Below are 16,396 nucleotides of genomic sequence, written 5' to 3'. Positions count from 1 at the left end.
TCCTCGCTTTTATTTATTTATTTATTTGTTTATTTATTTATTTATTTATTTATTTATTTATTTATTTATTTATTCTTTGTGTGTGTTTGTGTGTGTGTGACTTATGAATTATTTTGTTTCTCTTACAGTTTGCTTTTGAGAAGGTAATCAGTTCTATTTCTTTTTTCTTTCTTCCTTTTTTATTTTTTTTTCATCTTATAGTAAAATTTGCTGTTTATGTTTTTGTGTCACCTATATAAGCTTGTGTTTGTATGTTATTATTTCATCTGATACATTTACTTTTAAGAATACGTAATGGTTTATGCACAGGTTTCATTCTTTTCTTGCGTTTTCATTTCAATTATATTTACATATATTTATTCTAGTTTACATTTTGCTTCTTGAAATATGATAAATTATTTATTTGATTATTTTTTTGCTTATTTTTATGTTTTATTGATCTATATATTTATTTATGCATTTTTATTAGCCTAATCTTACAATATTTCACATCTTTCCCCAATTTTTTTGTTTACTTTGTTGATACTGTGATTACTCATTCATTGGTGTGTGTTTGCTTCACCCAGCTTGGGGAGGAATCGTTTGTGCTTACTGTGTGTTCCTCTAATCTTCCTCTTCCATAATTTTGTGCTGTGAGGTGTTAGAACTGAATCTTTTGGGTTTAAGTTTATATCTTACAGTTATTTTCCTTTTCAACAATTCCACAAAAGGAGGGAATATTTCTTTTGCACTGTGTTTGTTGATGGTTTCCTATTTTGTGGTTATGGCTGTGTGTGTGTGTGTGTGTGTGTGTGTGTGTGTGTGTGTGTGTGTGTGTGTGTGTGTGTGTGTGTGTGTGTGTGTAAACAAAAAACAACCACAGTTAATGAGTGATGTGTGTTTGAGAAGGGAAAGTTGGATGTAATCTGTTTTTCTCTGATTGTGCATGGAAGGAGAGGTGGCAGTGGTGGTGGTGGTGGTGGTGGTGGTGGTGATGGTGGTGGTAGTGCTGACGAGTGGTGTGTTTCAGATGGAGAAGTTCAAGCGTTCCAAACAGACCAAGGAGGAGAAGGCAGACTCTGACCTCCGCCAGCTCCTCAATTACTCTGACGTCTCCGACACTGACACCATTCGAGGCAAGAACACCTGGAGGAGAACGCGGGAAGGTGAGTTAAAACAAGAGAGAAAACAAAACAAAACAAGAAACAAAGAAATGCAGAAAGAGAAGAAAGAAAACACAACAAAACAAAACAAATAACAAAGAAATGCAAAGAGAGGAAAGAAAACAATGAAACAAAACAAAAAAACAAAGAAATGTAAAAAAACAGGAAAGAAAACACAACAAAACAAAAAGAAACATAAAAAAAAACACAAACCACTACACACACAAAAAAAACAACAACAACGAAAAAAAGAAAAGTAAAAAACAAAAAAAAAATAAACAAAAAACATTGCCAACCACCCTAACCTAACCTAACCACCACAGGCAAGACACGCAGCAGAGGCGAGGAGAGCATGGTGGAGGTGATGGAAGGGGAGGACGCACTGTTGGACTCCCTGGTGAAGACAGCCACACAGGGTCCCTCCGCCCGCACCACACCCAGGGAACGGAAGAGATCTAGACACGCCGACCGCAAGTCATGTGAGTGTTGGGGGTGTGGGGAGGAAGGTCAGGGGGTGTGTGGGATTGTGGGAAGGATGTCTGAGGGAGAGGGGTCGTGGGGAGGTAGCATAGAGTTGTGGGGTTGCAGAGTTGCCTTGTGTTGTGTTTTGGAGTGCTTAGGGTTTGTTTATATGTTTTTTTTAGGGTTTTAGGGTTGTGAATATTAGTTTGGGGTTGTTAGGTTAGTTTAGGGAGTGTTAGTCGGTTGTAAAGATAAAATTATGTTTTTTTTTTAGCTTTTTTTTTTTTTTATCTGGTGTATCACACTCTCTCTCTCTCTCTCTCTCTCTCTCTCTCTCTCTGTTTTTTTTTTTTTCTTTTTTTTTAATCTTTGAGGTTGTGGAGTTTTGTGGATTTGTTTATGTTGTATTTTTTGGGTTTGTTTATGTTGTTGAAAGGAATGTTAAATTGTTCTGTGTTGATGTTGCAGTGTTTGCTTTGTTGTTGTTTTGATTTCAGGGTTTTGTTTGGACTTTTCTGGTTGGGTGTTGTGTTCTTGCCATTGTTTGTTTGTTTATTTGTTTGTATTCCTCTTTGTTTGTTTGTTTGTTTGTTTGTTCAGTGTAATGTTGGAAGTTGACTGGCTGTTAAAGTTTCTAAACATTTTTCATTCATATTCTCTGTTCCTCTATATATTTTTTTCCAGGGTTTTGTCAATAAGTTCCCTTTATTTACTGACTAAGAAAGTGGAAACAAAAAAAGACACTCCTCTTTATTTCCATCATTCCTTGATGAGTGATGGTGTGGTTATAGAAATGGGGAAGAATATAATGAGTATTTACACATTTCTTTCAGGATTTTATGTAGGAAGTATTGGTTTATTTATTTAAGCAGCTTAGAAATGAGAAAGAATTATGAATATATATTTTTAAGCATCCTTTTATAAACTCCCATAATTTACAGTTTCCTAAATACAATTATCATTTATTTTGCTCTTAATCTATAAGTTCAATGCTTCTTTTTATTTAATGTATTTTCTAAGGAAGGCTCAGTTATCTAAATTCCCTTCATAATGTTTTATATTAGTGCTATGGTGTTTATTTCATTTATTTTATTTGTTTTCCGCACACAAGCAGCTTTACATATGTGTTAGCTTGTATTAATGCACCAGACTGACAAACATACTGTTTGTTTAATGTATTTTGTTTGTCTTTCATATTTTCCTTGTTTCTCTCTCTCTCTCTCTCTCTCTCTCTCTCTCTCTCTCTCTCTCTCTCTCTCTCTCTCTCTCTCTCTCTCTCTCTCTCTCTCTCTCTCTCTCTCTCTCTCTCTCTCTCTCTCTCTCTCTCTCAGTAGCTTAATTCAGTCCCGTAACAAATATAAATATGTAAACACACACTCAAATAGACACACAGACCTTTAAATCAGTCAGTTAGTTAGACACACACACACACACTCAAATACACACACAGACTTTTAAATCAGTCAGTTGGTTAGTCACACACACACACACTCAAATGCACACACAGACTTTTAAATCAGTCTGTCGGTTAGTCACACACACACACACACACACACACACACACACACACACACACACACACACACACACACACACACACACACACACACACACACACACACACACACACACACACACCACATCAGTCAGTCAGTCAGTCAGTCAGTCAGTCAGTCAGTCACACACACTCAGTCATACACAAGCCCTAGTACCCTCTATAGCATCACACATACACCCCACCATTCACTCAGTCAGTCAGTCAGTCAGTCAGTCACACCTCAGTCATCAGTCTCACTCCCCTGCATCACGACAGCTCGTCAGTCGGCCGCATCAGGCACAGTGAAGCGCTCCAGAACCCGTGACCGTAACCTCATTAATGAATTAGAGGCTCTCCAGCAAGTCCAACAGCTCCATATTGACTAGTCCCCATCCCAAGGCCAGCTCAGCCCCCTTGTAAGCCAGTCTAGTCATGGAGTCTTGTGTGTCCCCTCCCTGTCACATTAGTTGGTTTGATAGTACAGTCCTCCTCACCTCCTCCCTTGTCAGCCAGTATAGTTGTGGAGTGCTGTGTCCCCTCCCTGCCTCGGTACTACCCTGTTTCATAGTCCTGTTTCCTCCCTGTCTGTGCTCAAGGGTAACTCAATGGTAACTCTGGAAGTGGTTGATTCTCTCATCTGCTGATTGGTCTTTGAAATGTGCAGTAAATTGACTTTGTACTCTCACTGAAATACTTGTAAGGTCCTGGATTATGTTAGCTCAAACAACCTGGTAACTTATTAGTGTCTTGGTTGGGGTACAGTCAGTTTCCTGCATGTTTTAAGACAGCAGGGAGGTGGGGGGCAGTATCCAGTGGCAGTGTTACCATGCCTGTGTGTCATTATCTGGCGAATTGACCTTGCCAGAGTCCAGGTCACCAGGCAGTCACTTGATAGTTTCTGTACCTCCCTTGCCACAGTTTGCACAATGGTGTTTAAGTGACTGATAGTTCTGTTCGTCACCTCTGCTCCTCCTTGTGCAGTGGGTGGGGAAACAGTTTATCTCCCATTTATTTATCATTACAGTCACCCCTCCCTTCCCTCTCCCTTTCCTTCCTTGGTTTTGTGTGAGGTTTGGCATTTTAGTTCTGTATCATCCAGCTCACTTCCCTTCCTCTCTGTGTTTGGGACAGGAAGGGAAGTTTTGGATCTAAGTGTTGGTAGTGTGTTCCTCCCTCTTCCCTCCCTTAGTTAGCAACGAGTGGTGTTTGTTTCCCCAGCATTGTGTGTGTGGAGTGCAGTGTGGAGCAGTTTAGTGGAGTGGTGGAGTGTGTGTGGTATAGCTCTTAGGTACGCGTGAATTCCAGTTTCTTGATTAGTTGAGATCCTTTGAAAAGTTAGTGAATAAAAAAAATCCGTTATTCTGAGCATCACTGAGAAGCTTGGTGAGGTGGTGCAGTGTTCATAGCATAGATCTTAAGTATAAGTGAATTTCAGGTTATAGATTAGATCAGTTCCTTTGAAGTCTTAATGAACTGAAAGATCTGTCATTATGTCTTAATATTTAGTGCGTTTGTGTCACCTTCAAGGGTTCCTGGGTTTGAGGCCCTTGTTTGGGGAGAGTCTCAGCATCTCAGTCATTATTCACCATCAAGACCAGTGTAGATTCTTTACCTGTGTCACCCCCATCACACTGCAGCCTCCTTCCCTGTCCACCTCTCAGCTGACTCTTATGCAGTTCAGCTATTCATCTCTCAGGTCATGTTTCTTTTCTCGAATGTGGTTATTCACAAGTCACTTTCGTATCTGATATAGTTATTCATTTCTCAGTCTAGTTTCTTATGTAGTCCAGTTATTCATCTCTCAACTCTTTTTCTGTTATCCAATTATTCATCTCTCAACTTTTTTCTGTAATTTATTTATCTGTCAAATCACTTTCCTATGTAATTAGGGTACTCACCACTCAACTCTTTCCCTGTAATGAGTGTCCTTTCACCAGAGGGTCACCAGCAGCAGCAGCAGCAGCAGTCACGTTGGTTTGCTTCGTAGTCTGTTTCAGCGTTTAGTATCTTGCTGTGCTGCACTAATAGCGTTCTGTACAGGATTCATGCATTATTTATTATTCATGCATGTTCAAGCGCTGTATTTATTTTTGTTTTGTTAGTCGCAGTTGCTGTATTTTTTTTGCTATTCTTTGATGTTTTTTTACTTTTATTTTCTTATGCAATGAGGATTATTAGATTGAGGCGCAGTGTATTCAGGCTTGATAGTGTGTGAGTGTAGAACAGCCAGAAGGGAGGGAGTTGTGAGTGTAATTCAGCCAGGAAGGAGGGAGCTATGAGCGTAGGACAGCCAGGAGGGAGGGAGTTGTAAGTGTAGGACAGCCAGGAGGGGAGGGAGGGAGTTGCAGAGTCTGTCAGTGAAGGGATGAGGAAGTGAGGATGCTGGTTAACTCTCAATGTCTGTTTTTCAATCATGAGACAGAATTAATACAAGAAGTCACACTGTTTCTTTTTTTTGGGGTTTAGAGATGAGAGATGTTTATCATTTTTCTCCCCAATGAAACTGAGGTCATGATTTGTATGATCAGTCATTTTTATACTGCATCAAATTTTTTCTTATTATTACCATATTTATTTATCATTGATTTACTTATTTACTTTTTTTATCAAGTGAATTTACATAACATAAACAGCACAGGACCATGAATTGTTGTCTGAATGGGAGTGGAAGAAATCTTTAGCAGCAATAGGTACGTTATGACTCAGTGAAGACCTGCAGGGTGACTCAGGTGGAGTAATGAATAGTGATAGAGTCGTGGGGAAGCTTTTAGCACCAGTAGGAATATTATGACTCAATAGGTCCTGTAGGATGACTCAAATACAACAACATACACTATGCTGTCAACACCAGTTTAAAGAGTACCTGTATTTGTTGTATTAAGTTGTATAAAAAGAGTGGTGTGGTGTACTGTGGTGAGGACTGTGGTGCCACCAAGACCTGTGTGCTGTGTGATCAAATCAAGGTCAGGTGAGGTGACCTGCCGTGACCCTAATCCACAGTCCCCGCCGCTAATGGCCCTCGGAGGTCACGGTCCAGGAAAGGAGTGCCGGATTTGTCCCACCTGGAGGCCCTGGTGGTGCGGGAGTAACCACTTCCTACACCACCTCCACCACCACTACCACCACCACCACCACTGCCACGACTACCACCACCACCACCACCACAACCACCGCCGCTGTCGCCACCACCACCACAACCGCCACCTGCCGCTCACTCTCCAGTAAATTTTAGCGTGACCTTTCCTGCGGCTGACCTATGACCTGTTTGCCGCCTGTGACCTTTCGTGCTGAGTTTCGTGACCTTGCATCAACTCACTCATGGATTCGTTCTCTTGCTTTCTCAGGGGATTGGAACGGAGCGAGTGACTGACTGAATGAAGCAGATAACTTTGAATTAAACTTATAAATATTAGAGCTTATATTTGTTTTCATTGCAGCAGTACAGGTGGTGGGGCTGGAGGGAGTGTTAGGTAGAGAACCAGGAGAGTGTGTGTGTGTGTGTGTGAGTGTGTAGAATGAGTAAATGAGAGAACAAACTGTATATGTGAGAGAAGAGAGAGTGTGTGTGTGTGTGTGTGTGTGTGTGTGTGCGTGTGTGGAATGAGTAAATGAGAGGACAGACTGCATATGTGAAGAAGGAGAGTGAGAGAAGAGCAACCAACAGCCTTGAAATGATGCAAATAGCTCAGAATTAGGCTTACAAATACTACTGGAACGTAAATTAAATTGGAATCACGAAAAAAATCATCACTAGCAATACGTAAAAGAAAAGCGTCTAATCGTAATGCTTCTCTGCATATTTTTCACATGATTAGCGTAGTGTTCCCTTTGGCTGCTCCTTAGAAACTAGCATGTGATGTGGCTGTGAAAACATATGCAATCTGTTTTATGGTGTGTATGTATGCTGTGGGTGGGTGTAGAAGAGTCATACAGTCACTCATTTAGTGTATGATCTGAGTGTAGGTGATGCAGTCAATCTAGTGTATATTTTATGGGTGTAACAATCATGCAGCTAGTCTTATGGTGTATGGGGTGTAGGAAGCCATGCAATGGTGTGTATTTTGTAGGTGTAACAGTCATGCAGTCAGTCATTCGTGTATATCCCAGTTCCCGCGAGTGAGTGAAGGGGACGAGTGGTGCAAGAATGCGGCGGCATAACTGGCTGGCTTACCGTGATGTGTGCAGGACAGACTGATGCATTGTGCTCCTGCAGCTTTGTGTTTGTGTGTACGAGTATGTGTGTGTTATACTCCAGACACGCACACACACTTGTTCACTGCCTCGAATGTTGTAATGTTGGTACAGTAAACTCAATACAGTAAACTCTTGATATAAACTATTTTGGGGTGAGATAATTTTGTCATGTTTAAAAATTTGGTTTATTTACTATTCATTAAAGTAAGATAATTCAGCAATCTCAGGCATACAGGGAAAATCATTCAGTAATACACATTCATACTGCATTTAGTCTAGTTTTATTTTTTGCTTCATTTACTAAAAAATTCATTTGTTGTATATATTAGTTATTTGAGAGGCCTTACTGCTTGGTATTTTATTGAACTCAGGTATTTAAGAAGAGTTAAGTAATGCATATCCAAAGACCAGTTAGGCTAGTTTTATTTTCTGCCACTTTGAGCAAAAATACTAAAATGCAATAGTAGCTTATGAGGTGCTAGATGTTATTATTTAGTAAGGCCAGGTAATATGTAGAGTCATTCAGCAATACATGTACAAGTGGCAGTTACTAATTGTGCTGACTTTCTGCCACACAGCAAAGATTAGCTCATTATATTCAGTGTGGGTTTGGGAGATTTTTGAAGTTATTAATTAGCAAGGCCAGGTGATATGTAGAGAGTCATTCAGCAATACATGTACAAGTGGCGGTTACTAATTGTGCCGACTTTCTACCATACACAGCAAAGACTAGTTCATTATATGCAGTGGTGGTTTGGGAGGCACTGGGGTGTGTTGTTTGGTCTCTTATAATGACTTAGTGTTCAGTGCCAGGCTTGTTTGAGAGGTGCTTAAATTATTCACCCTGTTCACTGTTCACTGTATAAGGGTTTGGTGTATCCAGGGTTTACTGTATACTTAAACTGACAGCTGTTGTATGAGAGGCTTAAATGATGCATGTTGAAGCTAAAATACATATGTTAATTTTTTTTTATTGATATTATTTTGATCTATTTTTTTTTTTTATTGATATTATTTTGATCTATTTATTTATCTATTTATCTTTTTTATTTGTATTAACGTATAACTGTACGCCTTTCTTTCAGCACTCTGTTAAATGTCATGCTACAAGTGTATGTATATAAATAACTTCATGTGTATGTCCTTGCTGTGTATATTATGATTAACTGACTTGTATTGGTGAATGAGGCCGTGTCAGAAAGCTTGGTGTATTATTTTTGTGGCTTTTTTTTTTTTTGTACATGATTTAATGAATGTACAAATTGCTTTTTTTTTTTTTCTAAATGTTACTCATGTGTGTGTTTATTGTGCTGTGATGTGAGCATGTGGATGGCTTTGTGTGTGTGTGTGTGTGTGTGTGTGTGTGTGTGTGTGTGTGTGTGTGTGTGTGTGTGTGTGTGTGTGTGTTATAGTAAACTCATCCATCCATCTGTTTTTGTGTGCATCTATGTGTGTGTGTGTGTGTGCGTGTGTACGTGCCAACTAACCCTGCACGACAGCTTTGTTTTGTGTCAAAAACTATTAATTACTTTCAAATGGTGATCTTAAAACTTTCACACAGCTTTGCTAATAGATACATGGCAACACACTGCCTTGCCCTGCAGATAAATGTACAGAAAAGCAAGCAACAGATTCATAATACAGTGACAGTGTGATAAGTCTGCAGCATTATTAGTATGAGAAACACCCATGAGAACTGAGTAATCATCTCTGTGGCGTTTGAAAGTTGATGTAACAAGGAATTAGCATTATCAACACTAAAACTTGCAAAAAACTATGGCTTACCATCTCCACAGCCTCTAAAAATTTATATATTAAGAAGAATTCAGTATAATTATTATAAAAAACTTTGACGACTTATATTTGTTGGCTTTAAAAGTGATAAATTAACAATGAACAGCATTACCAACACAAAAAAACATCTATAACACTGTGACTTATCCTCTCCATGGCCTTTCAAAATAACTTGATGAAAAGAGAGCATTTAAGAACACAACCCTTCCTTCCCCTACCAGATGTCATTATCTTGAGTGAGTGGGCCTGGCAGTCAACTTTCCTTCTATTCCAGTGCGGCGGACTCTTAAGAACGGACTGACGGAGGAAGAGAAAAGACTCCTGGCTATCATCGCTGCACAGACACGCTGAGACGCCAGCCACAGCACCACAGCACCACCACAGCCACCACCAGCAGTCTGTCACTCAAGAACCTAACACAACTGACTACAGAATGATGCTCCAGGTGTATAAGGAACTGCAGTGAATGGATGTGGGTGTGGCTGCTTTAGTGATGCATGTGGTGGTTGTGGTGACAGTGGTGATAGTGGTGGTGACGGAGGAGGTGGTAGAAAGCAGATTAACCTAGTCTAGTCAAGGAATATTTACCGGAAGGGAGAAATAGACTGAGTAGAGAGGATACGATAGCGAGGCAGGAAAAGATGACGGGAACTTGTTGTGTGTTGGGAGGTTATGATCGTTACTTTACACAGGCGAGAGGGAAGATAGAGATGTTTAAATACACAAGATCAGTTTATTAGGAGAAAGAAAAGTAGAAGAGTTACACTGAGGATAAAAAATAATGATGTAAAGAACTTATTGTATTTTGGAAGTTTGTGGATCGTACTTCACACAGACGAGAGAAAATATAGAGATGGGTAAATATATAAGATCAGTTTATTAGGAGAAAGAAAAGTAGAAGAGTTTCACTGAGGATAGAAAATAATGATGTAGATTGTAATCATGATAGAGACTGATAAAAAACAAGACCAGCTTATTAGAAAAAAACACAGTAGAAGAGACAACCTGAGACTACAAACTAAATATACGATAAACTTGTATTTTGAAAGTTTATGAATATTACCCCACATAAAGCAAGTGAATAATTTGCATACATATTCGGTGTCTGTGTATTATAAGTTATCATGCTACATACAAAACCCAGCCAGTCATACTCAAAACAAATATATAAACAATTAGCATATATATTCAGTCTGTGTGGGTAACAATGATCACCCACACACACACACAGCAAGCCAGTGATACAGAGAAGCACACAAACAATAAGTCAGTCATTGACAACACTCGCAACACACAGGCCGTCATGCGTTGGTGTAAATATGTATACTGCTGATCAGAACTTGCCACATGACCTTACCTACACTACCTGACCTCCCATGACCTGACCTGTCCTGGCATTCACACCCTCGTGAGTTAGTTTCCAAGGACAGAAGTGTGGTCAGTCAGTCAATCAATCAGTCAGTAAGAGGCACAGTGGTAGCACATACATACATACATACATACATACATACACTGCTGACTCTGTGCATGCTGTGAGTCTTTGTCAGCAAACTCAGCAAGTCTTCAGAATTCACTGTAGAGATAAAGTTTACAGGCCAGACATCAGTCCCAGAAATGAGCCTATAAATTCTATAGGCCTGGGATGTAAAATCTATCTTTCTTTCTCTATATGTGCATAAATGAAAAGGAAGAGAACAGTATGTATATTTAGGCCTAAGAATTTTGTAGACCTTAGCCATTTAAAGAAAAATAGGCTTGAGAAATTAATAAAAAGAAAATTAAGAGAAATAAAAAAAATGAAAAAAATATACTCAAATAAGTCAGACAAAAAAATTGGCATAGATAAAGAAAAAATAAATGAAAGAAGTAAGGAAGAAAGAAAACCAGATATAAAAGAAAAAAGAAAAAAACAAGAAAAACAAAAAAATTGAAAAGATAATCCTACAAACTCAATAGTCCTAAAATATACAAATAAAACAATATATTTTCCAAGTACTGACTGACACAAACCTCACAGCAACAGAAGCAGCAGCAGGAGGAGGAGGAGGAGAGGTGCTGATTGCTAACCTCTTACAAACCCCAATAGTCAGCAGTAGGTGGTTGGTTAAGCCTTACTTCGCCTTATGCAGGTGTGTGGCAGGCCCTCCCACACCTGCCATCTGCTCAACACACCCGCAACACACCAGCGAGGCACAGACGGGAGTGTTGTAAAGCTGTGATAGTCTGTCTGTGTGTCGCTGCCTCACACTACTACACATTTCCAAATATTGTCATTATCGAGATTGGACGCGTTTTGAATGAGGTGTGTTTGTGTGTATGTGTGTATGTGTGTGTGTGTGTGTATGTGTGCGTGTGTCATTTTGTGTTTCCTTTTTCATTTCCCTCTCGTTCTCTTGTTCTGTTTTCCTCCTTTCTTTCCCCCAGTCTGAGCCAGAATAATTTAAAGATTAATTTCTGTTTTTTCTCATTGATCTTCATTTGTTTTCCTTCTCTTCCCCTTTTTTTCTTTTTCTTTTTCTTCTTTTCATCCTCTCTGTCCAGTTAAATTCTCTCCTTTTTCTCTGTTCCTATCATTTTTGCTTTCCTTTTTCCTATCTATATCTTCATAAACTCATTTTTTTCTTTTCTTCCTCATTTTCTTTCCCTTCCCATTGTTTTTTTTTTTTCTGTTTAAACTTAAGGAAGGAAGATTTTTTATGTGTCCCTAGATTTTCTTCGAATTCGAGGGAAAGAATACATTTTTTTCTTTTTCTCTGTCCTAAGATGTTTTTATTCAAGCTTGTGGGAGAGAAAGAATAAACTGTTTCTTTCTTTTCTATATTTCCTTCAATCTTTTTATTCAAACGAGAGAAAGATTACATTTTTTCTCTTTATTTTGTATATTTCCTTCAATCTTTTTATTTAAACTTGAGGGAGAGAAAGAACATATGATTTTTTTCTCATTGTCCTTCAGTGTTATTTAGACTTGAAAGAGGAAGAATATATATTTTTCCTCTTTTCTTCTCTATGCCTTTAATCTTTTTATTTAAACATAACGAGAGAGGGAAACAAACTTTCTTTCCCTTCCCTTTGTTTCCCCACGTGGCTCACTGTATAATACTAAGGTAGACTAGTATAGAGGAAAATAATAATACATAAAACAATATGCTAGTTAAGGCAATGTTGATCATATAGACGAGAGAGTACCGAAGTGACCGAACAGTAGGAATGCCACCTTTGTCACGCTGATGTCTGAGATTTTGATACTCAATAATGCTTTATGGATTTTTAAATATAAAAGGCTGTGTACCGAAACTGGTGTTTTATTTGTTGACCCTTCAGAGAGAGAGAGAGAGAGAGAGAGAGAGAGAGAAATGAACTTATTTATTTATTTATTTATTTTCAGTTCAGTCGGTGGATTAGTTTGTTTTTAGTTTGTTGCACTCTTCCACTGGTGTTCCCTCTTCTTTCACAAGCCAAACACAATTGTCTTAATTTCCTGCATTAGCTTTTCATCAAATAGCACTCCTTCAATTACTAAAAGAGAGAGAGCAGGAAAAAATCAAACTCGAACGCCATGAAGTGACGTGTGACGTCATCAGTAAACGACAAAACTCAACACGCGTTAGTGTACCCGACTCCTGACTAACTTTACGTGAAAAAAAACCGAATATCCGCCGATTTAGTGATGCAGAATATAGAACAGGATAGCTGAGAAAATGAACTATTGCTGGGGAAGTGAACGAAGCGTGAGTACTGAGGAAATAGTGAGTTGTGAGACGAGTAAGACGAGATGGTATTTGCTTGACCTGTTCACGTGTGACAGGAAGAGAATGTGATGTGTCTTATGTACCTGTGTGAGGACCACGCCATACAGGTCAGTCACGTGGTAGAACAGTATCTTATTTTTAAGACTGCTTTTTTTTTTTTTTTGTGTGTGTGTGTTTGTATGTGTGTGTGTGTGTTGAAATGTACGTAATCTTTTTTCTCAGCTGTCATTCGAAAGCATTCTTATTTTCATTTTTGCTACGGCCGCCATGGGGGAAGTGAAGGTTTGGTGTGTGGTGAGGCTGGGCGGGGAAGTGTTGCCGTGGTGTGTGGGTGGTCAGGGTGGCGAGGCGGTGGTAGTGCAGGGAGAGGTCCAAGGTGTGGTTGCGTGTGTGGTGATGGGAGGTGTGGGTGGCGGAGGCACGTGTGGGTGGGGTGGGCTGCGGGATGGTGTGTTGGGTGAGGGTGTGGTGTGTGAAGGTGAGGATGTGGCGTGTGGTGTGGGCGTGGCTGCCGAGGGTGTGGCGGGTGTGGGCGTGGTGTGTGGCGGCGCGGTGGTGCAGGGTGCGGTGTTGGGGGGTGTGGTGGGTGGTTTGGAGGTGTCTTCTTGTGGCGTGGTGTGGTGCGTGGCGGGCCCCATCAGGGTCAGCAGCACGGGCAGCACCAGCAGGGCCTGCAGCAGGCTGAGCGTGGCCACGGAGGTGAGGATCCTGAAGTAGGCGGTGAAGAGGTAGGTGGTGCAGGGCGCCAGGGCGGCGAAGGCCAGCAGGGTGGACACGCCCGCGTGCAGCACGGGCGGCCCCATGTCCACCAGTGCGGCGCGCACCCGCTCCCGCCGCGTGCCCGAGACTGACATGAAGGCGTGGGCGATGTGGGCGGCGTAGTCCACGCTGAGCCCCGCGGCCATTACCAGCGCGATGGCCGTCACTGTGTTGACGGAGAGGCCCCACGCCCGCATGACGCCCGCCACTTGCACCAGTGTGGCCACCACGCTGCCCACTACCAGCGCCGCCGCCCGCCCTGCGCCTACCACAGCCAGGGCCACGCCGCCCACCATCACCACCACCAGCGCCAGGCCGCGCACCGCCTCGCCGCCGATCATGGCGCCCGTCTCCCACTGGCTGTACGCGTCCGCCCACGCCCCACGGAACCCGCCCACCGGGGCCTCCGCCACCAGCCGCCGCACCTCGCGCAGCGCCGCTCGCTGTTCTTTCATGGTGCGCAGCTCGCGGTGCTGCAGGTGCATCCTGAAGGCCGTGACGCGCGGCGCGGCGCGGCGACAGCGCAGCGGCGACGCAAACTCCATGTCGTAAGTGTAGCGCACGCCCAGCGGCGAGTGCAGGAAGAGCGAGAGCGCCTCGTGGAACTGTGGCGGCGATAGTGGCGCCACGCCCGGCGGAACGGCGTCCTGGAAGGCGAGGAACCAGGCGCCCACGCTTTGCACGTAGGGCGACGCCCGCAGAGCGGCGGCCAGGCGGGTGAGGGCAGGCAGGTCGCGGGGTAGCGTCACGTTGGCGAAGTACACATAGCCATGGTCGCCCTCACGCGGGAACTGCTCGTGCCGCGCCTGCAGCATCTGGTGCAGGTCTGACGAGGGCGGCAGGAACCACTCCGTCTGGATGAACTGCTGCCGCAGTCCCGCGGCGGCCCAGGCGCTGCCCCCTGCCAGGGCCAGCGCCCCCGCCACCACGACGGGCGCCATCCAGGGCTTTAGCAGGACGTCAGCGTACCTCGCCATGCCGCGCCGCACCACGCCACCCCAGGGGGGCGCGCATCGGCTGGCGGAGTCCTCGCGGCGCCTGTGGTGCAGGGCGAGTGCCGCCACGAACAGCGTCACGTGCAACAAGAAGACGCAGGCGGTGGCGACGGCGGCGTACAGGCAGAACCACCTGAGACCAGGCAGGCGCGTGGAGGCGCCCACCAGGAAGGCCAGTACGTCTGTCAGGGAGGTGAGGGTGATGGCCACGCCCACGCGGCGCAGTGCACGCCCGCCACGCTCCGCCACACCCCCCGTTCCCTCTCCTACCACCTCCCAGGCCGCCGCCAGCACGTACATGTCATCGATGCCGAGGCCCGCCACCAGCACGGGCAGCATGGCGTTGAGGAAGCTGAAGGGCACGGCAAGCGCGGCACACAGGCCGTACGCCGCCAGCAGGGTGAGCGGCACGCCCACCACCAGCCCCAGCAGCGCAAGCAGGGGACGCGGCAGCGTGGCCACCACGTACACCACCACCACCACGCCGCCCGCCGCTGCCCACCGCAGGTCCCGCGTCACGGCGTCCGTGGCCGCCTTGCCCAGGCTGTGTGCCGCGCCCACCAGGGGCCGTACCACGCCGCCCTGCCCCGCCACGGCCCGCACCTCCCCCACCAGCGCCTCCTCCCACTGCAGCCCCGCCTGGTCCACGCGGCGCGCCGAGCTGTGGTCCAGCACCAGCTTGTGCCGCGTCTGCACGCGCGTGGTCCACGTGTGCAGCGCGGAGGCAGCCACCACCACACGCCCGGCGCCGTCCCGCCGCACGCCGCCTAGCGGGGGCAGCGCGGCGGCGGCGTTCACGTCCTGCAGCACCTGTTGGTCCGTGAGGTTGGCGATGCGCGCCGCGTCCTCGCCCCACACCCCCAGCAGGCTGTGCTCCAGGCACCGCGTGGGCCATGCCTCCACCTGCCCACACAGCTCCTCCCGCAGGCCACTAGGCAGGCCGGGCCCTGTGCCGCTCACCGCCGCGCCCAGCGCCGCGCCCACTTTTTCCAGGATGACTGCCACGCTAATGTTGGCGCCCTCCCCCGGGGGGCGGGGCACCCTAAGGCACACGTCCTGCCACCCAACCTGCTGGCCGTCCACCGTCACCTTGAGCGCCGCCACGCGCTGGTGTAGGCGCCACATGTCTTGCACGGCTGCGGCCGTCAGCACGCCGTCCGCGCCGTGCCACAGCACCACCTGCGTGCGCGGCTCCTGCGTGAAGTGCTCCGCGCGCCACGCATTCATCTGCAGATGGGAATGGAAGGGTTACTGCTGGCCTGGGGCGACACACACACACACACACACACACACACACACACACACACACACACACACACACACACCTGGGCGAAGAGGGAGTCCTGCGGCACCCACAGGTGGTAGTGGCGCCACTCGCTGCGCAGGTTGAGGAAGCCCAGGCTGCAGACCGCCACCGCTGCCACCACCACCACCACGGCGCGGGCGGGGTGGGCGGCCGTCGCCCTACCCCACGTCTCGCACGCCTGCTGCACCACGCCCACCGCCAGGCCGCCCACAGCTGCCGCGCCACACCTACACGTCAGAACACAAAGTCGTCACTGCCACACACCTGCATATACACACCTGGGCACACCTGCGCAGCAAGCCTCACCTGTGGGCTCCGCGGCAGCAGGGGCGGGACGGTGCATCCTCAGCCTTTGTCCCCTCACCATGCGTGCTTTCCTGAAGTGCCCCGCGCGTCACGCCGCACGCACACACCTCACCGCCCTCAGCCAGGTCCCCGCACGCCACGCACAGCGCCGC

The 16,396-nt window shown here is 45.3% G+C and overlaps 2 protein-coding genes across 18 annotated transcripts in view; one reads left to right on the top strand and one right to left on the bottom strand.

Annotated features, from left to right (window-relative positions):
• Positions 1-12,423, top strand: part of LOC135094795 (FH1/FH2 domain-containing protein 3-like) — an 88,850-nt gene extending 76,427 nt beyond the window's left edge. For 9 of the 17 annotated variants that reach the window (XM_063995188.1, XM_063995181.1, XM_063995177.1 and 6 more), the window contains 5 exons: positions 1,010-1,145; positions 1,466-1,621; positions 3,418-3,557; positions 6,142-6,362; positions 9,404-12,423. In XM_063995188.1, the coding sequence (XP_063851258.1) occupies positions 1,010-1,145; positions 1,466-1,621; positions 3,418-3,527 (402 nt within the window). In that variant the 3' untranslated portion in view covers positions 3,528-3,557; positions 6,142-6,362; positions 9,404-12,423. Of the gene's footprint in view, positions 1-128; positions 832-1,009; positions 1,146-1,465; positions 1,622-3,417; positions 3,558-6,141; positions 6,363-9,403 lie in introns of those variants that run through there. The other 8 variants (XM_063995187.1, XM_063995186.1, XM_063995179.1 and 5 more) reach the window with 4 other exon arrangements.
• Positions 11,165-16,396, bottom strand: part of LOC135094798 (NPC1-like intracellular cholesterol transporter 1) — a 5,536-nt gene continuing 304 nt past the window's right edge. The window contains exons 1-3 of the mRNA XM_063995193.1: positions 16,245-16,396; positions 15,958-16,165; positions 11,165-15,859 (exon numbers count right to left, since the gene is read on the bottom strand). The exon at positions 16,245-16,396 is cut by the window's right edge and continues 304 nt beyond it. Coding sequence (XP_063851263.1) covers positions 13,214-15,859; positions 15,958-16,165; positions 16,245-16,396 — 3,006 coding nt within the window. The 3' untranslated portion in view covers positions 11,165-13,213. The remainder of the gene's footprint in view (positions 15,860-15,957; positions 16,166-16,244) is intronic.

The sequence above is a fragment of the Scylla paramamosain genome, chromosome 46 (assembly GCF_035594125.1).
Source record: "Scylla paramamosain isolate STU-SP2022 chromosome 46, ASM3559412v1, whole genome shotgun sequence".
Classification (NCBI taxonomy): domain Eukaryota; kingdom Metazoa; phylum Arthropoda; class Malacostraca; order Decapoda; family Portunidae; genus Scylla; species Scylla paramamosain.
The sequence above is the reverse complement of the archived record's forward strand: the minus strand, read 5'-3'. Positions and strand labels throughout refer to the sequence as shown.